Genomic DNA, 23496 nt, shown 5'->3' with positions numbered 1-23496 from the left:
TCTGCTCTCAATCTGGGACATGAACAGGATAGGGTCACACATTCTCAGCCCCATGGAGCCCAGAGAGACAATGTGAGTGGGTGAAGAGGGCCAAGAGTAAGACACAGACGTACACTGTATTTATATCAAACATTTAGAAATTACCTTCAGTTCTCTGAGCATATACGTTGCTTTCAAATTATAATTTAAGTATATAATTTCTCAGGCTACCGTTCATTTGAAAGAGAGATGAGGACAGGGAGATATTTTTCCACTCTAAGAAAAACAACAGCGCAAGCACAACCACAAGTAACAAATTACACTCAGCCCCAGCATCGGGCATTCAGTAGGGGGAGCCGAGGACTCAGACAAACTCAAGTGTGTTTGCTCTGACTCTAGGACGTACTCAGTACTCAGCTCCTTACTGCCTCACAGGAGCCTGGGCCCAGTGTTTGCAGATCTTCGAGGTTCTCATGAGAAATCAGAAAGGCTGATTTTGATATTAGAATCCCTTGATTATTTAACAACAGCTAAAAAATTTGTTTTAAAAGCTGAGTCAGCCATGGGGGGAAGGAAATAGCTCAGTGACAGAACATATGCTGAGCATGCGTGAGGTCCTGGATTCAATCCCCAGTACCTCCATTAAAAAAATTAAAAATTAAAAAAAAACAAAACTGAGTAAGCCAAACAAATAAAACACATGTCCCATCTAAATTAGAACTGTAGGCTCTTAATTTGCACCTTCGCCTGGGAAATCATTAATGTTTTTTGAATAAAAGAAAAACACGTTTAGAATTTACTGCAGGAACATTGTCTGAGAGCCAGATAAGAAATGAACTAAAGCAGAAGAAGAATTTGGAAGCAGGTAGACAGACTACTTAAGGCATCTTTCAAAAAGCTTGAGCAGGAAGCTGCAGAAATAGAAAGGTCTTTTCGTGTACAGGACTGTGAAAAGAGAATGTCTGGGATTTGGTAGCAGGAAGTGGGGAGGAAAAAGAAAAAAACCCAAACCCAAACCCTAACCCAAAACCAACACACAACCCGTAGTGTAGAGATGGTATTCAATAATAACGAAAACTCAAGGAAAAAGATTTTTTTCTTTCTCCCATGATTTTGACACCAGGGGAAGGTATGATGGTGGCCTTAATTGCCAGGATAAGACGGAGCCCAAAACAGGAACTGTGAAATAACAGGAAGACTGACTGGCAGAAAGAAATCAGATAAAAAGGAGATTTCAGGAAAGGCTCACAAATAACACAAGTGATGAAGTCATGAGGAGCACAGATGTCAGCGAACACAGACTATTACTACATGTGATAGTAATTTTTTTTTAACTGTTTCCATTTCTTTTAGAACGCTCTCTAAAAGCAACCATGGCTCCAAGGCCAGAGCCAGAAAATATTCTTCTGACATATTTTATTGCACACTTCTAATGGGCCAGACGTTATTCTGGCTACAGGAAATAGACTGTGAATATGAATGAAAAGTATACACTTTTATGGAGAGAATTCTAGTTCAGGAGACAGATAATTTTTTTAAAAAATAGACAGCAAGAAAGTATCAAGTTATGATAAATAAAATACAAATAACAAATCCATAGAGATAGATGCAGTAGAGAATAACCAGGGGGTTACTTTAATTTGGGTGGTAAGGAGGTTTCTCTAGGAGGGGCCAGTTTCTGTTTCTATGTTCAAGGGGAGGACATCATCTAGAGTCTAACACGTGTGGTCGTATGAGACAGTGACAAGAAAAGTGCCTCGGGCCGAGGAGCACAGGTACTGAGGAGTTTGCTAAGAGAGGTCTGATCTATTAAATTCTCCTCAGCAGTAGGGCAAATTCTCAGCTGAACACAGACAGCATTATGAAAATGCAGTACTGGTGAGTGAAAATTTGTTTTTAATGTATTTGTTTTCTTTGTTTTATTTTTCTCTCATGGAGTGTCTTCTTGCCTTTAATATACGTTGAGGGAGGCTTCTGGCAAAGACGGAGGAACTGGGAGCTGGAATACTTTCCAGCAACTAAAACAAAAGCAAAAACAAAAGTAAAGGAATGGGAGGTGGAGGGGCTAGCTCAGTGGTTAGAACACACACTTAGCATGCATGAGGTCCTGGTTCAATCTCGTTTTTTAAAAAAGAGCAAAATTAAGAAGATTTAAGAAGCAGTGTGTTTTAAGACAATGGATGCAGAGCAGCAACAGTTTAGCCTGCCAATATTACTACATATTTCTTATTAAATGACTAAATTTAATTGGCTGAAATTAAGAAGACTGACCATACTAAGTTTTGGTGAGAATTTGGAAGAACTAGAACTCTCCAGTGGGAATATAAAATGACTACAACCACTTTGTAACACAGTTTGGTAGTTTCTTAAAAAGTTAAACATATTCCTACCACATGATCCAGACAGTCCACACAGAGGTATAAGAAATGAAAACAAATATCCACACAAAAACGTGTATGTGAAAACTCCTAGCAATTTTCTTTGTAATAGCCAAAAACTGAAATCAAAACAAAACAACAAATGTCTAACATGAAGTAAATGGATAAATAAATTATGGTATATCCACGTGATGGAGTACTAGTCACCAATAAAAAGGAACAAACAATTGATACATGCAACTACATGGATGAATCTCAAAATAGTTTTGCTAGATAAAAAGCCAGGCAATATACTGTGTGATTTTATTTATATAAAATTCTAAAAATGTACATTTGTCTTTAATGACAGAATAGAGATTAGTGTTTGCCTGGGGTTGGAAAAGAAGTAAGAGAGGCAGGAAGCAGAAATAGAAAGGGGTGCAAGGAATATTTTTGGTGTGATTAAAACGTTCATTATGTTGATCGTAGTGATGTTTTTCACAGGTGTGAACATATGCTAACTGTATACTTTAAACATGTGCGGTTTATTGTATAACAATTTTGCCTCAATGAAGCTGTTAAAATTATTGCAGAAAATATTTCAATGTTCAGAATCTGACAATCAAAGGTTACTGCAAACTCTTTGCTACTTAATGTGTGTGTGTGTATGTGTGTGTTTGTGTGTGTTTGATATGAGGTGGGTCTTGACCAATGCTGCTGAAATTGTCTGATAAATCACTTATCTTTAAACATTGTTTAGAAGTCTTTTTCATTTAGCAATTTGATCGGCAGTTTTAAAATGAATGATGCAAAACTACTGGAAATATCATGCAATTATGCAGTGTCTTTCTTAGTTATTTGGTTTTTATGTCTTTTCGGGAGCTAAATATGCCCTTATTTTCTCCACCTTCCCAGCCTACTCCTCTCACCTCCTCCCCCACCTCTTTTCAGTCGGTCATTTCCTATCAACCAACAAAATAAGTAAATAAGTGGACCACATCAAAAGGCAAACTGAACCAAAGCATCACCGAGTTTAAATATCAGGGCTTTATCGATCTCCTCATTTAGCTGTTGAATCAGAAATGCGCTGTATGCAAATAAGGGTCAGTTTGGGAAAGCATTTTATACCGGAACTGTGCCTATTTCTCTTTAGTCCCAAAGATTAATTGCTTTTCTTCTTTTGACTCTCCCACATGCATTAAGTCAGAGCTACCAAGAAGCTTAGCTGTGAATACAAGTATTGCGGGAATTGGTTGGTGAGGGGGCTATTCGATGTTTCAGTCAAGTTGGATCTTCCTTTATTGCATCAGCTCGGTTTGTACCCCGCGCTCACACACATGCTGTTAAAGGTTGCTAAGAGTGGCATTAACACCTACTGAAGGCAGTGCTGAAAGAAGTATCAAAGATGCAAAGTTTCTTTTTATTCTCCTAAACCTTGGAAGAGACACCTCTGACACAGTGAAAAGCCAAGATGGAATGAGATCAACTCTGTAATAAAATCACCGGTGTGATGTGGTCTTTGACAGATCAAGAACCGGGAGAGAAAAGACAACTAAATGAATGAGGGCATTTATTGACCACCCCTCCACCGCATAACCCCGCCTACCCTTGTTCAGAATGCATTTATTTGGAAAAGCAGAATTCTATTCACAGTCCTTTTCTTTTTAAGAACTAACCACTGATCCCAATATAGCTTCCCAAAGGGGAAAGAAGGTTTCCCTAAAATGGACAGTAATTTCTTTGGAAGATTCAGAATCCTTGTCACAGAAGGTTTACAAAAAATTATTTGATAGTAAGGATAGAACTCATAAAAATGATACCTTGAGATTCCTACAGATGCTGTAATCCTGCTGTTCTTTGGGGCTTAGTATGTTGTCATAGTAAGAAGACCAATTAAAACATTCAGAATAGAGAGTGCATTTTATTTAAAATTAGCAGAATTCAGTTTTACTTATAATCTCTATATATTAAGGCCATCTAGCCTGAATTGGAACATACTGAAAATAAGAAGTCTCATTTTGTCTAATCAGCCATGAGGGTGCCACCAGTATCCTCTTCCTTCCAGCACAAACATGTACATAGCATAGGCTTCCATTTGTGTGAAACTCGAGAGCCCAGAAACCTAGTCCCTAGTGTCAGAAAGCAGATAGCGATTTTCTGGGCCTAGGACTGGCAGGATTTACTGAAAAGGGGAATGAGAAACTTTTTAGAGGGATGGAAATTTGTCTGTTCCTCTTATCGTTTGTCAAAATTCATCACACTGTGTCCTTAAAATGTATTCATGTTATTGCTTTTAAATCCTACTTCAGTAAAGATTAGTTTCTGCAAACTGTATTAAGATACCATTTTCACCTATCACATTGGCAGTCAATTCAAAAGCTTGACAGCATACTTTGCTGGTGAGTCTGTGGGGTGATGGGCCCTCTTATGTTGCTTGGGGAAGAAAAAAAACTCTTCAGTCCCTAAGGAAGGCAATCGTATGCCTCTTGATATAATATTCCCAAGAATATGTAACATTCCTGCCCCCAAAATGGGTTAACAGAATCGAATCATGTGGCAATATCAGACAAGCCCAAACTCAGAGACATTCAATTGATCTGAACTCTTAATCAAAAGATTTCAGTGTTAAAGACAGAGGAATAGTTCCAGACTGAAGGAGTCTAAAGGGACATGGCAACTAAATGCAGTATGTGATCCTAGGTTGGCTACTGGAGCAGGAAAAAAAAAATTGTAAATAACACTACTGGGACAATTGATAAAATTTGGATAGAAACTTGTAGAAACAGATAGTATTACTATATTAACATTGAATTTCTGAAATTATTTTTATACTTTGGTTACATAGGAAAATGTTCGTGTTGTTAGGAAATAAACACAGAAGTGTTTGGGATTAAAGGATTATGGTGTCTGCAGTTTACTCTCAAATGGTTCATCCGTCATGATAACAACAATGATTAGAGACGTAAATAAAGCAAATACAGGCAAGACACTAGTGATTGCTGCCTCCGAGTAGAGGTTATATGGGAGTATACATTTTAAGACTTTTTAAGTTTAATGGATCTTTTAAATTAAGATGTTAAAATAAATAACTAAAATGAATCTTCAACTAGCTGTTTCCCAATTTTTTTAAAAAAAAGCCAAAATGAGAAAGCAGAGACTTTTTTTTTGCCTTGGGCTTCTAGAATTGAGTAGACCTCTTGGATTCTTGGGTAAGACTTTCAAATGTCCCAAAGGCTATAACTTTGAATGGCCTAGGAGCTCAGAAAGTAAGGCCAGACTGTAGCTTGGGTAGGAAGTGGGCAAAACTGTAATGGTAAAGGAAGGAGGCCAGTATTTCTGCAGCCTCATTTCTACTCCTGCTGTGCCAATTTGGTTCTCTAATTCAGAGGGCTCTGAACATCCCGTTGCAATTTTGGCAACATTGGGAAAATGCACACACAGTACTCCTGGTAAGAGGTATTGACGGCCACCATCATTTCCTGGAGAGAAAAACATGTTCCAACATTTACCTTGAAATTGGAATGGGCAACTTCTTTGGTCCACAATGCAACCCTCAAGATGAAGCCTTAGAGTCACTGGCAGGTCACTATGGTTTGAAATACCCCAAGAAAGAAGACAAAGACAGAAGAAAGAAAAGGAAGACAAGAATAAGTCTGTGGCCCTGGCGTTACCTCTGCTGCCCGTCCCACAAACCCCAGCAAGGAGGAGCCCCTGAAAGACAGGGTCTGGCCACTTGAATGAAGATTACATTTTTTTTTCCCAAGTCGAAGAAATTTAAACTGGGCAAGGATTCACTACTCCAAAAACTTTGCATTTTTATGATTCTTTGCTTGTCTCACGCCTCCCTTTATTTTAATTTTTATACATGTTTTATCTCCCTTTCCAAAACTTTAAATCTTCTACAGACTGTAGCACAGAACATAGTAATTGTTATAATCCTCAAAAAGTTCAGTATATTGCCCAACAACTCAAGCTCAATAAATATTTGTTGAGGGAACAACATTAAAAAAAAACCAAACAGGCTGTCAGTATTTTCATTTGACATGCTGCTGTGTGTCAGAGCCCCCTAGTGTACAAAAACAGAGGTGTGAAGGAGCCCAGATTCACAGGAATTTGAACAAGTTTTCAAGGGAACAATCTCAGACTTACCTCTTTCATTCAAGATCCTTTTCTTTTCTCATCTCTATGATTTATCCTTCTGAGGGGAAAGGCCAGTTTTAGAACATTGAAACTCATTCATTCTCGGCCATAACAGCACTGACTCTGCGTCAGTCTCCTTCCAAAATGACTTTTCTTTTTTCACTCCATAATGGAAGCTAAAGGGTGTTGTTGATTCTAAGAGACACCTTTTCACATTTTAACATTTCTGAAGTCAAACAGCATCTTACAGTCCAATGCCTCTCACATTCACTCACTCTGAGCCAAGCAGTTATCATGACATAGCTGTCAGTGTCCACATGTGTGCACACTGGGTTACGGCGCATCTCACAGTTCTACAATCTCACATCAGTTGAGTTATGAGCATTGTTTCTCTCACACTCACTCACTCTGAGCCAAGCAGTTATCATGACGTAGCTGTCAGTGTCCACATGTGTGCACACTGGGTTACGGCGCATCTCACCATTCTACAATCTCACATCAGTTGAATTACGAGCATTGTTTGTACATTGTTCATTAAATTGAACTACCATTTGAATATCTTTAAAAAGATCTATGTTAAGATACACTAACAATTGCATATCTGTTTATATATATATATATATATATATATATATATATATACACACACACACACATACATAGAGAGCGATACCACCATGTTTGGCATTAAAACATAAAGCTATTGTGTTTGCAAAAAAGGCAGGAGAAAAATTACTCAGTGGGATGTCAACTGACTAGTAGACACTGATTATTTTTTGGAAGAATTCCAGGTTGTGCTGCAAAACAACAACAAAGCTTCCTACAACACCTAAGAAGGGAAGATACCCAGAAATCAATAGAGCTGCATTGCATTCTATTACTGATATGCAAACAAAAAGATTGCCTAGCATGTGCCAGAGGTGGGAAAATTTGCAACTGTCCCTCTAAATAGATAAAAGAAACTTCAAAGTAATGAGTGACCTCTGTGAACTATTTGAACGTTGTGTGAGACAATCAATAAGATGTTAATTTGTCAGCATCTTCCTGATTTTTTTGAAACAGAAGCTGTTTACTTGTAATGATACTTGATTCACTTGAGGTAAAAATGGGAACACTAGTAGTAGTAAATTGAAAATCCTGGTGAATCTTTAAGGTAGAAACATTTCTCAAAATCTTATTGACGGTGTTAAAAGTGTTAAAGAGATCAAGACAATGAGCCCAAGTAAGAAAAATCAGCATAAATACAGCCACAATGGAAAACGGTATGAAGGAGCTTCAAAAAATTAAAAATAGAACTGCCATATGATCCAGCAATTCCACTGCTGGGACTAGATCCAGAAGTAACAAAAGCACAAACTTGTAAAGATTTCTACACCCCGTGTTCATAGCAGCATTGTTTACAATAGCCAAGACATGGAAATAACCTAAGGGTCCATCAATGGATAAATGGATGAAGAAATTGTGGTGTATATATAATGGAAAGCCATTTGGCCATTAAAAAGCAAAGACAAAAACACCAAAAACAAAAACCTAGGAGGAAATCCTACCATTTACAACAACGTAGTTGGACCTTGAAGGCATTATGCTAAGTGAAATAAATCAGACAGAGAAAAACAAATACTAGATGATCGCACGTATATGTGGAATATATATAAAAAAAACTAAACAAGTAAACTCATAGAAAAAGAGGCCAGATTTGTGGTTACCAGAGGCAGAGGGTGGGGGAAGAGGGAATTGGAGGAAGGTGCTTAAAAGGTACAAACTTCCAGTTAAGACAAATGAGTACTAGGGATGTAATGGACAACATATGACCAAAGCTAACACTGCTGCACGATATATAGAAAAATTAAGAGAGTAGATCCTAAGAGTTACATCACAAGGAGAAAGATTATTTTCCTTTATTCTTTTCTTCTTTCTTTTCTTTTTATTGTGTCTATATAAGAAGATGGATGTTAGCTGAACCTGATGTGGTAATTATTTCACAATATATGCAGATGAAACCACCATGCTGGTGTGCTGTACACTTACAGTGATGGGGATCCATTATTTCTCAATAAAATTAAAGGAATCAGCATATCACTATGATAATAGGCATAATTACTGACGACTGAACAATAATCTCCATATATTTAATTTTAAGCCACAACATGAAAGCTAAGAATGAGATCTCCAAAAATGCGTTATGTGTAAGTGGTAAACTACTTGGATGGATAATGGTTGAGTTAATGGTGGACAACCTGAAAGTCACTTGGAACTGGTGTCCACAGCTTCACATAACCCACACAGTAGTTTGACTTCTGATGCATTTCATGTCCATGTATCTCAACAGCTAAAGGAGAAGCAAATTGAAAACTATAGCAATGTTGGATGTCTTGGCTATTCTTGACTCTTTCCTTTCCCAAAATATAAATTACAAGTTAAATTACACCACAAGCTCTCTAGGTCTAGATCAATTTTAGAAGCAATGACTGACTTCTTGAAGAAATTGAATCTTTTTGTTCATGACTGCAATGCATCTCTCAGCTACTGTAGATCTTCTTTACTGCCTTTCATTAATTTGACTCGGTAGAAGACCTATGAATCTTTTGTTACATTGACATTTTATGTTTTTGTTGCTATGAAATAAAATCACTTTACTTTTCAAATTGGATTTTCTAGCTGTTAGGAAATACTAGTAATGCAAAATGAACTTGACTTTCACATACTGATGTTACTTCTATGAAAGACCTACGTTAGTACCTGTTTGGAAGGAATTCTGAAGAGGATTTTTGCTTTTACAAAAAAAAAAAAAAAGGCAAAAATAACATTCAGCTTTTGTTCTGCAGTGAGTTGTTACAGAAGCTGCCCACGGCCCGGGCAGTGAGAGAGGCATTGCCAAGGTCCTTCCCCGGGAGCCACACTCAGCATCTCAGCATCCAGCCACCGTATCTTTGAACTGTGAGCATCTGAGCTTTATCTCAGTTTATTTTGTGCATCTGTTTTCAAGATGTGTCCTAAAGTAATTGCTTCTTCACTTTATGCCATTTCTGCTTACCAGAGTTTTCATAGGGATGCTCTACTTTCGGATAGCAGAGGGAACTTACAATAAAAGTTCAATTCATGAAGAAAATGTAATAATCTTAAAAATATTTCAAGCAATCGGCTGTCGAGGTGGTCAGTTAGGACAATAGGCCAACTTGAAATTCAAGTAACAAGAAAACTTTATTCACTTTCTGTGACATGACAGACAAGAGGCAAAAACAAGTAGTTTTGTTTTTGAAAATGAAAATGAAAATGAAAACCAGTTCCTAAGGGTTTCGTTTTTTCTTGCAGAATGGCACTGGACCAGAGTCCATGTATGCAGTGCGGATGGGGGATCATTTCACTGCCAAGGAGCCCTAAACAAAAGGCTTCTGCCTCTTTTTGTACCTGTGGGCCAGGAGTTAGGAGACACAAAAGGGCTAGGAGTGGAAAGGTACTGAGTTAAAGTAGAGAAAAGCGTCTCAGCCTAGACCCCTGACAAGGAGGGCAGGAATTGGGCTAGGAAAGCAGGCGCGCATCTAAGAATGGCTGTTCCGGGGGTCTGGAGTCCTTGACTGCAATTCACTCCAGAAAAATCAATGCCTTGGCTCTGTACGAATCTGGTGTGGACAGAACAGCTTCTCCTCACGAGGCCTGCCAGGCAAAGCCTTGTAATTACCTCTGGTCGGGCATGAAGGATCAGACAGTTGTGTGGCCCGGAGTCAGACTCCTCAGTATACGTGGTTTTTACAACAGAAATGCCAAGTACATAAAGCTAGAATTTGTAGAACTAAAAAGGAAATGGGCATATACATGAAGACGTTAACACTTTTTTTCTGCAATTGATAGATAAATCAATTAATAGGTAAAATGTCAATGAGGATACACTTGACTTAATAAACGTTTTCAGTACACTCCTACCAACAACTGTACTCATGGAAGCTGGGCCATAAAACAAGACTCAATACATTTCAAAAAATGGAAATGATACATAGGATATTTTCTGATCATGGCAGAATTAAATTAGAATTAACAAAAAGATACGAGTAAACCCTTCCTATATTTGGAAGTTAAATATATATATACTTCTAAAAACACATGGGTTAAAGAAGAACCACAAGATAATTGGAAAATATTTTGAATTAAACAGTAACAAAAGCACAAGATATCACAATGTGTGACAGCCACTCCTACTTCCATTCCTTGGTCCCCAGATCCAAATATTCTAAATATGATCCAAATACCTAAATATGGGAGAAATTGGTCACTGTCAAAAATGTACATCATCTCTTGTAAGATGGGGCCACAACTTCCTAAGATATTATCTCTCAGATGGTCCTTAAAACTTCCTGCTGGGCCCTGCCAACTTTCTGTAAGGCAACTATTTCTAGGTCATTGTTTCTCAAATGTTTTTCATTATCTCCCCACCCTTATTACAAGGAAACTTTTAAGATTTTTTCCCTAATTATTGTAATAGCTATGTTTTTTGTTTGCTTGTTTGTTCGTTTTTTGCCTTAGAACAATCTTTTGCCTTTCGTGGAGGTAATATCACTCCCATTGAGAATGAATGTTCTATGTGACATGGTAAATGTTAGTACTTGTTAATCCCACAGGCATAACATCCTTTCTACACTTCTTTTACTATAAAATGTGCCCTTAGTCAAAAGGATGTTGCATGTTGTATAAAGCAAGATGATACATAAGTCGTTCTGTAAGGCCGTAGATGGTGGTGATGGCAGAAACGTTAAGGAATGACAAATCCAGAACAGATGTCTGTTTCAGTGAGAACAAATTGCTTGCTGCATCTCCATGATGGAAAGCACCGAAAACACTCTTGACCTCTCAAGGCATTAACTGCCCTAGCTCAGTCTTAACCTTTATAGGAGATCCAGACAAAAGAGTGGGTTGAATGAATACCAGTTAATCTCTTTTCTCAATTACCTCAATGTTTTCTCAATAAGCTTCTTTACAGAGTGGTTTTGGTAGCAGGTATGGAGGTTATGCATGGAATCAATAATCTGGCTTCCACCACTGCTGAGCGCCCAGTCAGTAAAAGCATGAGCCAATGCTGAACCTGCAGTATAAAATTGTTTCCCAAGAGATCAGTAACCCAACTGGTGAGATGCTGATTATGGAGGGCCCACCAAATGACAACTCATACTCTATTCTTACAGTCCTCTCTTCCTCCCCAAGCAAAGGTCAGAATCTTCTTGATTGAAGTATCTTGAGATCAATAAACTCTTGACTGCCTTGTAAAGTAACTTTTGATTGCATTGTTTATTATGAAAAAGTTCCCAAATATTGAAGCTGATTTTTTAAATTCATGCCTGGATACTACGACTCTTGCGGAGGAAGGAAAAAGCTTTCATTTAATCTGCATAAAAGAAATAACAAAGGGCTTGTTTTTCCATATTTTCAAAATCCTAGAAACTAGATAGTATGTCCCAGAATTACAGAGGTTAAACATAATTAGACATGGCCTCAGTTTCATCCCCTGGTTTCCTGATCATTTGCAATGAACGTCACAAGATTCATTCAATCATCCTACATTCTTTAGTTCTTCATGTCATCAAGAACCTAACTGTATATCCAAATAATAAGTTTTCAAGCAAAAATATAGTCTGTGACTTGTAATTACCCGCCTTTTAGGTTTAGGAATTCTTGAGTAATTAATGCCTTTGGATTCTTAATATCTGTTTTTGAATGCTGAAATCGAAACAAAGTAGAACAGAAGGACTCAGTAATATCCAGACTTTTAAAACTTAATGATAGTTGGTGAAAACAAGTGAAATCTATTTTCCTCATGTGAGCTGAGAATGGGTTACAGTAACCCACATTTATGCTGGAGCTCTGCCCTTTTCGCCCAAATGATTCAGCTGAACACCATAAAGATTTAACATGAGGTAACAGAATATCCTTTCCTAAAACAGCTGTAGTCCCACAAGCCGTTATGTGAGAGTGAGGTCAGAGAATTAATAAGCAGAGCTGCACAAAGCACCTTGATCAATTTCTAAGGAGAAATGTGCGGTAAAGGATGGACCAAGGTCATTCTCCTGCTTTCTCTCCCTCTGAGAAAGTGGCAGAATGGGGCCACCAGAGCTCAAGGGAAATGGGCATTTGAAGCAATTATCTAAATAATTCAGACAGGAAGGCACACGTGGGCTTGTCAAAGTCACTCTATGCGAGCAGAAGGGGAATCTAAATATTTTGAATCTTGTTAGCAATTTATTAAAGTATCTCTAGGACACACACACTGATATTGACTCATTACGTAAAGGAAAAATTTTATCCCTGGAAAAAGTAGGTATATCATGTTAAATAAATGCTCAATTTTCTTTCTACTTTACTTTGCCCAGTAGATAGTGCCTTTCACCTGCATAAGAGCTGTGAATAGTGTTCTTATATTCTACTCATAGCATTTATAATTCTGCCTTTCTAAAATAATTTTCTTAGTAAGTAGCGTGAATTTTCACTGGGAAGAAAAAAAATTCAGTATAGCTGATATGGATACAAAATTTTCAAATATTAACTATTATATTTAAAATAGATAAACAACAAATTTCTTCTGTATAGCACAGGGAACTATATTCAATATCTTGTAGCAACTTATGGTGAAAAAGAATATGAAAATGAATATATGTATGTATATGTATGACTGAAACATTATGCTGTGCACCAGAAATTAACATATTGTAACTGACTATACTTCAATAAAAACGAAAAGGAAATAGAATTACCCACATGCTGCTGGGAAATAAAAAGACTTCACAAGCTATAAAAAAAAAACATTTTATTCACAGGGTACATTTCCAAAATTTCTCCAAGTAAGGGAGGTAGAGAAATTGAGACTTACTGAACCTTCTCAGGACCTGCTGTAATTACACTGAACACAGCAAAAAAAAGAGGGTTTTACAGCAAACCTCCTCCTATGACATTGCATTTAGATTCCGTGGAAAGTAACAACTCAGCAGAACCAACAGAGATACTGTTCTCTCAAGTCACACTATTTAAAGTACCAGTTAAAGTTTTTTCTTACCTGCTGCATTTTATATGGAACTAAAAAAAGAAAAAAAAAAAAAGAACGAGAAATGAGGAGCATTGATTTCCCCCCCACCCCAACCTCCTGCCATTGGAGTTTGGCTTTATTAGGAAGAGGTAATTCCATGTACATTTCAAAAGTGATTTCGCTTTTATGGTCTAATCTAAAATCTTTTCCAGAATTACTGCATCCATAGACTCTTACTCAGACTACACTGTATGAGGAAGAATATTTGAACTTTTCTGTTTAGCTCCAGTCTCTGCAAGCTCGCACACATGGGGAATAATATACAACGTGCAATTTTCGAGTTAAAGAGAAACTTTCTTTTTTCAAAGCTTTTGAGACCAGCTAGATTGCCTGGAAGAGTTCTAGGAACATTCCAGACTTTAAAAAAAAAATTGTGCAGGCTTTTTGCTGGAGCTCTCCTTGTCTGTTCTTGCCCCTTTCCTTCTAGTGTCTCTGACTTTACTGTGCCCCGCTGGCCATCAATCATTACAGATTGTGAATCCTATATACCATGAAAGCGATGTCTCTAGTAACCTACCAACAAGAAAGCCCAAAGGATTGGTGCTGAAAAATGAATGAGAAACAGAAAAGAAAATTGTTTCCTTGCTTCCATGAATGCTAGAATTCTCTGGAAAAACAAACATTTTGAGCCCACGTGCCCGCCGTGGCTGCCACCTAAGGCTTTGCCAATGAGAAGGTTCTACTACTTCAACAAAGGATATTTACAGACTGTTATCAGACGTCTCCAAGGCCTAGACTCTATTGTGCATTTATATAAAATAGTCACATTCACTACACTTAGAAGAGTTCTTGCTGATGATAAAGATACGGCTTGGAACAAACGTGGTTACACCTCTAAGGTGACAGGGTACATGAAGGAAAGACATAAGGAAATGGGAGCCAAGCCAGAAAAAGTTAAGGCACCCTCTGCCACCCCCCTCCAGGTCGGCCATCTCTCTCTTTTCAATGGGCATAAATGATGCAAGGGGCGTGTTGTGTATGTGTGTGTGTGTGTGTGTATGTGTTTACACTAGAACGTAGGGGAGAAAATGCACCTCTGCTTGAGTAACAACGAATATAAAAGCCTTTTACTGAGGTAACTGTGGGAGCAGTGGACTAGAGCTAACTCTGCATAGCGTACGACGACCATGTTTCACAGGGTCAAGTTCAAGGCGACACTTCCTACCGTGGCCGCCTCTTCATGACAGCAGATCTTCCATTCTGGGAGATGGAAGAGTGGTGTCAAGATAGCACTGTTTGTCTATCCAGGCTCTGACGTCAAGGAAAGCACAACTTAGAGAGGGCAGGGAGGGGGAGGCGTTCAGACCGTGAGGGTCCAAGCAGGTGAACAGGTGCCACTTCTGCTTTCTTCCCCGAGCTTCTCACAATCCGGCTCTCACGCCGCCTCCTCCAGTGTCTTTCCATCATTGGCCTTAACAACTGCATGACAACATGTTTCCTTGAAAATGTTCTGAAAAGGTTCTATTCTTGGGACCGTCACAAGGATGATAGTCTCTGCTGCTTTCTGCTTCCCTGCACACTTAAGATCCCTTCTACTTAAAGTCATGATTTTTAATCTTTGTCATTTTGGTTAAATCCTTTTTTTAATTGTAATTCTTTATTTCTCTTACTGTGTAGAGAAAAACAGACCTATCTGTCTCCTGATTTTCTCTCTCCGGATAGAAATCACATCTCTTAGACGTTTATTGGTATCATGTGACGCATAAGCTTTTAAAAGCTAGAGAAAAATCTAATTACACAGAATCAGAGAGAGACATGATCAATATGTTGAGATATTATTCCATAAAACTCCCAGGGAGCTTTGCATCATTGATTATATCCCACAGCTCCAGCAGGAAGGCAAACCAGAAAGAATTTTAGCCCAATGTAGAGACTAATACGAACACAGGAGGTCGATAGATGAGTGGCCATAACCCAAAAAGAATTCCTCTTTTGTGCTTTAAAAAAAAGTTATGGTTAGGGGCTTCGGCTGTCATACAAATGCTCACGGGCATTTTAAGGTAATTTATAAGAATTTATATGCACTCCTTATTGGTTAGAGGTGGAAAAAATCAGAAATGCTGGCACCAGAAAAAATCCAAAGAAGGAAGCAGAAGCACATAATTTTTTTCCTTATCACAATGGCAAACAGAGGTTGGGTTCTGTTTGAATGAGTTTCCCATTCACACTCTTACTTCAATCTCTCACCTCTTGGATGTAGGTGAAAAAATTCAAAGACAAGACTAAGCTGAGGGTAAACCCCTAGTATCCATTTTCTTATGAGAGGAATTAAAAAAGATGACAGAAATTGCAGATTCAAATACATCTCCCTCCACTTATGAAATAGGAATCTCACAGCACTCAACCTAAGCACGGTGCCTTCATATCCATAAACAAAGAGTCTGGGCTTCAGAATGCCTGTGGATTGGTCTCCAGGGCTTTCAAAAAGGCTACATAGGAATTTGATACCTTCCCAACTTTAAGAACTCAGAAAATGCATCCAAGTGTAGGGGGGAAGCTCTCTTTTTAGGGCCGTAATTATGTCAGAATGACCAGAATTCTGTCACAGGACACTGAAATTTAGGGAGCACAAGTTTAAGCCAAAAAAAAAAAAAACAAAAAACTTAAGGCAGTGTAAAAATTTAAGCTTCTCAGCGAATTTCCACATCAACTCCCTAGTCCACAAGGCCACTAGCTCAACCTGGAGCCAGGCCAGCGACCTTGGCAGTGGACTAAGATGGATAGTGCTGGAAAGCCAACGCCAGGGGCAGAGACTTCTCCGAGCCTTTGTATGCTGAGAGCTTGGGGGCTGGGGTCTCCTTTCCACCTGCCTCGTCCCCGCCCTAGCACACTGTTCACTGAAGCTGCCAAAACCGCAGGTCATATTCAGTCATCGTCACCGCTCACTTTGTAAGAGGTTTGACCTCAGTTACAGGTGCCTCTGCGCCGTCTGCCCACGGTCGCCCCTGCTGTGTCCCGATCACCAAAATCATCTCAGAGTCGATCTCGGCACTGGGAAGATGAAGACGTAAAAAGCACAGGATTGTTCTCCTGCCCTATTCTTCCACATGCTTGTCCTCAAATTCCCATAAAAGTCCTTATCGCTCGTGATCCTTGGACCTCCGCACACAGAGCAGATACTACCTGGTGGGAAAGTTTTTTATAAAACCCAACAAGCATCTCCTGAAGTTTTCAGCGGGCTGACATTTTTCCCTCTTAGGTCCCTCCTAACAAGGATCTATCCGTTAAAAATTTCACAAAGTCAGTATTTTTAAACATAGAAATTAAAACTACGAAAGGCTGATTTTTCCCAAACAAATAGGAGGTTGTATATAATAAAACTGCAAACCTACCATAATTGTTGACAGAAGAAACATTATTGATATAGTTCCTATTTAAAATCGTCTGAAACACTCCTGCCTGTAAAGCTTTTGACTAATCTCAGGATATTTTTGGCAAATTCAGAATCCAAGGATTTCCTCAGTTATTTTCTGTGTAGACTTTTTTAAGCCATGTTGCCCATGGCTTCAGGTACCAGTTACATTTAACCTAAAGAAGGCTTTTAGCCAGGAAAAGGACATAAGACATCGCAAACACAGGGTGCTGTTTGAATACCTGTCATTAAGGATCATTTGTATGATTTCTGGATCATTTGCCCTTGTTAAAAACAGCTGAAAGTGAACTATACATAAACACAGCCCAGGAAGCACTCAGCTTCTTATGTTACCCGCAGTTGAGATGCACAAAGTTGTATAAACTGACAGTCAAATACGCTATGTAAACCCAGTGTCCTCTTCCATGTAAAAATCTTTCATATACAAAATTACTTCCTTATAGAATGACTTAATCCTTCAGCCATCTTAATTTTCCCAAAGTCTAATTAAAATCAAGCAGAGATCATCATTACTCGTGATCCTTGGCATCAATGCAATTCTCAAATTGAACCTGATAAAAATGAAAATTCACCTCAGGTGCTCAATTTCAGTCTCTTCAAGCCCTCTTTTATCCCCACAGAGCAACCTAATTTTTGTCACTAAATAGCAACTGAAAAATTAGACTGATGTTGGAGGGAGGGTGATACCTTCTCTTGGCAGCAGCATCGTAAGTGATGAAATATTTTCTTATTGAAGTGCGTCTACGACAACATGAATATCTTTTGAGCTGAATCTTAAAGGGTCAGTAATATTAAAATGTAATCAAGCAAACTTGGCAAAGAATGAGGCCCAATTCTGAAGGTCTCAATTTCAAATGAACAAAATAAAATAATGGGAGTTTAGAATTCAACTTCTTCATAGTAACAGAGTATTCCAGAGTGCTCTACAAGATCAATCTAGGGAGATAGTCACTTAGAAACACATGTATCTCATTAAGAATGGATATACATAACTGTATGCTACACACATGCACAAACACACACACACCACACGCCTAGGTTTAGATACATCTAACCCCAGAAAAGGGACTATGTGTGGCATTCCTATGAGCTGTCACTGTAAAATAATGCCAAACTGTAACCTAATCTAAGAAAATAGTCTCATTAAATTGTAGTCATACTTTGAATGACACGAGCACGTCTGTGTATCCTTAAGTACAGACAGTATGACGGAACAATCTAAATATCGCTTTGGTCTAACCCAGGGTTTTTCAAGCTTGGCACTATTGGCATTTCACAGCAGGTAATTCTTCGTTGTGGGGGACTGACCTGTGCGTCGTACGATGTTTAGCAGGATCCCTGGCGTCTCTTCACTAGATGCTGGTAGCATCCTCCAAATCGTGATGATCAAAAATGTCTCCAGACATCACCAGATGTCACCAGGCAGGGGAGGGGAGCCACCCCAGTTGAGAAGTCCTGATCTAATTCCCCAGCATCATTCAGGCCGTTTCTGTTTTGCCTTTCAGAAGCCCCAGATTTGTAGACTAATTGTTGTACAAATCTATTGCATAAACCTATCCCAGGAATCACAACGAGGTGTAAAATGTCCAGAAGGAACCTTCAGTGGAACTGGGATTGCATGGACTTTAGGGAACTTGCGAATCCCATCCTAACAATTAAAGCACTCCTTTGAGTGACACATATTGTAATGAACATTTATATGTGTTTTTCATTAGCCCTTTTATATTTGGATAAAATGTATAGGTAAAAATGTATTCCTTCTAACGTAATTAACAACAATAGCTCAAAAGAGGAAATATATTCAGGGTTGCATGCATAGCAAATATTTAACACAACTCACCCATAGCACTTTTTCATGACATTTTTGCTGCCAAATAGGATCAAAATAGCAAATGAGCCCTGCACAGAGTCAATACTCTCAAACTCTTTTTTAAAACATACTCTCAAAATCTTAACTTTCTAAGTATCAATATAATCTGTGTTATGTCAACCAGTCATATCTGACTGCTGATCTCTGTAGTTCAATCTTATTTAGAAATTGCTTATTCCAATGATGTAGAATTTTTCCAAGAGCTTTGTTACCTTGATATCTTTTAAATTAACCCACGAAACCTGCCACCTGTTTTAGTCTATATTATATCAACCACTAAAAAGGACCAGAAATTGACACATTGTAACTGTACTTCAATTTAAAAAAAAGAACATAAAAAAAAACGCAAAGTAGAACTTTTGGGTACAGTTTACCTGTTTGGTGACTCTTAAAAGAATATAGTTAGTGATTTCCAGTGTCTCCTTTTAGATTAAGGCATCCCAAAGCACAAAGTTTATGTGACTTCCATTATCTTTCTCTTATATGTGAGCACATCCAGCTGCTTGTAATCTGTCGACACAGTTTGTGTGCAGCGTGTCAAAGCTGAAGTAACAAGCTTTCTAAGCAGTCCTACCTGCCACTAAGGGAATAAACAGCTGCTAATTCTGTCCCTTTACTGGTGTGAACCGTGCCTTGCGTGACCACGCCCATCGCAGCGTCCCTTGTGAGATGCTGGGAGGGTCAGAATGAATAAAACAGCTCTGCTCACGTGGGGTGACTTGGGGAGAAGGCATGCATCTCGTGCTGGTATGAGCATTATAAGCAGCACCCAGGAAGCTGGCCAGTTTCATATCAAGATGTAGTAGGTAGTACCTATTGCATTTGTGGCTTTCCGACACGGGTTCCAGAGTTTTGCCATACCAGGTCATGTGGCTTTGGCTTCCACAGTTGCACGGGAACGAGCTTTGTGTAACTGTGTGTATGTGAGTGGACATGAATGCACACGTGATTTATGTACGCCCGCATAGCCTCCATCTTGGAGGGAACATACCACGGTGGATAGAAAAAGGGACATGCCTGTCCAGCCCAGAGACTAAGCTTTATGTCAATGTGCTTCACTTCATCTCCGAGTGTTAACTTATAAAGACAATTATGTTGCTTTGCAAATAAATAATGCACTCACATCTGTAGTCTGTTTGCACCAAAACAATAATCATAATGCAAAAATGCAGACCTAAAATTGAGCTTATGCCCTAAATTCTGAGGAGGGAAAGTGGCTTGTCGTCCCGACTGTGCGTCAACACAGTCTAAATTCAACAATGCTAAGGAGGCTTGACAGAAGAGGAGGAAGGAATTCTTATTTAACACTTTTTAAGTGGAAGGGAGGGGAACTATAGTTAACGTAGACTTGGTTCGACAAATCACAATTACCAGCTGTAGCGTTTTGTATCCATATTACTCAGTAAGGGATTTTTTAAATCTACCCCATCAGCTACTCACTGCCCCTAAATCGGGCAAAAATAAATAATAATTTTTAAAAAAAACTATAGTTCTAATGTTAGTCTTAATAAGAGAGTTGTTTTTTTTTTAAAGCAGTTTGTGTTGATAGTCACTACCACTTTTACCCTGGTATTTCCTTTTTTCTACCTTGATTCATTCCTCAGTTTCAACAATTAGAGTTTCGTCTTGTTTGCGAACCGCACCGTCTAGACCGGAACCGTGGAAACGTGTTTTACCGACATCATCTCATCAGCACGGCACTAGTTAGTTACAGATCCACCCTGTGCTATAAAATATTTCCTGGGACGGTTCATTTCTTTTTTGCCCTCTAAGCCAACAGTAAACGTAGAGTTTCCCTTGGTGGGTTTATTGTTGTTTCCAAGTGGCTCATGCTAAGCCCTGAAACGACCTGACCATTTTCTTTCGGAGTCAAGTAGAAAACCTAACAAAATTACCCTGGCTCAGTTCTTCCTGTTTCCACGGTCCCTAGGACGTGGGCGGGAGGGAGGTGCCCTCACACGGGTCTAGCTGCATTCTCAGTGCACCAATTTTATGAAGATACCAGAGTTGGAGAAATTCCTCCGGCATGGCATGGAAGCCGGAAAAGGGCAAGACGTTGTCATAGTAGTGGTGGCTGATGGGCTCTTCGCGCATGTTCACAGAGAAGGGCCAGAAGCCGTAGGTGACCACCTCCTCGCAGAGGCCCAGGGCCGCGCTCACCAGAAACAGCCCCGTGGACAGGCGCTTGGCACGAATCCCCCTGCTTTTCCAGAACTTCCCGATGCTGCGCAGAAAGTTGGGGTTGGCAAAGAGCACTGTCTGACTGGCACCCACGTCTGACAGTGTATAATAAACCCGGAGGGATGGCTCTGTTCCTGTCTTCATAGAAAAGGCAGGCATATAGATGTAACTGTGGTTATAGATTTTCATGTTGTCCACAAACGTCTTTCTGGACCACAGCAGGTTCTGAAACCTATTAAAGAGTAGAGGCTCAATTAAACCTGGAGAAAAGAAACTCATCAAAACCCACCCTATCGTTCTTCTGATGGCCCTGAGAGCTCATATCATCTCAGCAAAAAACCATGAAAAACACTTTTTGGGGGGTGTTTAAAATCCTCCCAGAACTTACCAATCATTGCTCATCAAGTAGCCTGGCTTTCCCCCATCCCAGCATCTTAAACTCAGGTTAAGACTCCTCAGTGACATTCCCTCTGAACTAAAATGCATTGGACAGTTTGTTCTCTTCCAGGACTGATTTGCCTGGAATGGGAAAATAATTTAACACTCATGAATTCACAAGGGTTGTGGGTTGTTGGACAGGATTTTCGAGAAGAAGCTCCTTGTGTGGTAGACATAAGCACAGGGCTGCTTTCCTCATCTGCAAATCAGAAGAACCAGTTTTAAGATACTTCTTGCAATTCTGATTCTTTAAGTATGCAGATTAATCCACAAATGCTGTAACTGTAATATTGCATGGAAAACAAAAAACATTACTATTATAAACTGACACTGAGAGCTGCCCACAGTGCTTGCTCCAAAGAACTCTACTTTCCTATGTTCTGGTGGTTTGGATACCATAAAAAAAGCATCTCTGATTCAAATGTATTCAACTAGAATTGATGGTACACATCCTTATGCATCAAGCATCAGGGAACTAAAATTTTAACAACCCAATTTTTGGTCTCAAAAATTCAAGTGCAATTTGTGGAAACAAAAATAGAAATGAACACACTATCATGTTCTAAGGGCAACTGTGGACATTTGTATAAATTACTATGCAATACAGATGGAAAAATCATTAATTCTGCCTTGGGAGGGGAAGTAGGGTCTGAGAAAGCTTCCGAGAGGGGGTGACATTTGAATACATCTCCTTAGGGGAACATCAGGAAGCATAGCAACGAAACTGAAAGGAACACTTGGGTCACAGGAAGGGTGCACCGTGTACCGACGAGGAGTCCGTGTCCCTGGAACGAGCGAGGCAGGAATGGTGGAGGCAGGGGCTGAAGTTTAGGTACATTGCAAAAACCCTGGTGTGTCTCTAATTTGTTTGGACTTCCCTCTGTGGTCCAAACAGAGGGAGTGCTTATAGCATTTACCATTTGGATTACAAATATTTCAACACTTGTTCAGTTGTCGGTCTGTGTCAAAAAAGGTAACTCGGGTCACCTGGGGAAGGAAGAGGCTGGTGGCCGAGAGACAGACCTCTGGAGTTAAGAGGTTGTTGATGAAGTTCAAGTAAAAAAAAGACAAAAAATCAATGAGCGAGGCAACTTCTTCTTTCACCCAAGGGCGTCACCCGTCTTGGGTGATGTGCAGGTGGAGAAGCAGCAGCTAAGGGTGGAACCAAGCCACAACCCACAGAGGGAGGTCTGGCCTGACACGCTGGCCGGGCTCATCATGAAAATGCAAAACTCAAAGTCGGAATACACAAATCCACAGGGTTTGATGTCACAATCAGTTATTACCTCTGCCTGCCAAACCCAAAGGAAGGGAAATTGCTCAAGTTTTCTTCGTGCCCGTGATTCGGCAGCCTGCCCGAGCATCCCCCCTGCGCCCTGACAGATACAGAAGTGAGGACAGGGGTTGCACATGAGATTCCTTTATCGTCTAAGAAGTCACGGAAGCACATGGAACCATATTCCGGAGCTGGGCCAGTCTCTCCTGCATGAACTCCTGCCTCCCCAACTCTAACAGGCTCTGCTTCATCATCCTTCCATTCTCCCCACTGCCCACCCACGGCAGCTGCTGTCTCTTCCTGTTCACTAATGCTTCCCCAGTCATGCAGTCACACCCTGCAGAGAACTTCCTACTTCGTTTGAACTACGGTTCTCAAACTTTGGTCAGAATAACCTGTTTCACAGATTCCTGGATTCTGATGAGAGCGACCCGGGGAGGTGAATTTTTATCCAGCGCTCCCTGCCTATTCTGATGCCTGTGTCCAGGGCAGTGTACCTACTTAGGGGATCAAAGCCATCAGTGTGAGCCGTCTAGCTCTCTGCATCTCTCTCTCAACATCTCTTTCTTTACATCTCTAATTTTACCCTCGTTGCATTTCTAAGAGGAAGAAGTGCTCCCTCCTCCCCTCTGTCTTGGAACACACTGTTTCACACTTCCTAAAGAACTGCTGTTTTGAAGTGGTTCTCCCCTCTTCAAAACATTCAACCTCTCCATCTCTACTGAATTATTCCCTTCTATCTTTTAACCATGGCTATAACTTATTAAGAGAAAACTGGTCACATGCCCAGACTGTTCCCAGGGCTCCCCGCTGGTT

The 23496-nt window shown here is 39.6% G+C and overlaps 1 protein-coding gene across 3 annotated transcripts in view; it reads right to left on the bottom strand.

The window, feature by feature from the left end:
- Positions 1 to 20063: 20063 nt before the first annotated feature.
- Positions 20064 to 23496, bottom strand: part of ST8SIA1 (ST8 alpha-N-acetyl-neuraminide alpha-2,8-sialyltransferase 1) — a 107109-nt gene continuing 103676 nt past the window's right edge. For all 3 annotated transcript variants that reach the window (XM_006199929.4, XM_072954310.1, XM_072954309.1), the window contains one exon: positions 20064 to 21198. In XM_006199929.4, coding sequence (XP_006199991.1) covers positions 20712 to 21198 — 487 coding nt within the window. In that variant the 3' untranslated portion in view covers positions 20064 to 20711. The remainder of the gene's footprint in view (positions 21199 to 23496) is intronic.

The sequence above is a fragment of the Vicugna pacos genome, chromosome 34 (assembly GCF_048564905.1).
Source record: "Vicugna pacos chromosome 34, VicPac4, whole genome shotgun sequence".
In the NCBI taxonomy this organism is placed as follows: Eukaryota; Metazoa; Chordata; class Mammalia; order Artiodactyla; family Camelidae; genus Vicugna; species Vicugna pacos.
This window is presented reverse-complemented; position numbering and strand designations above follow the sequence as displayed.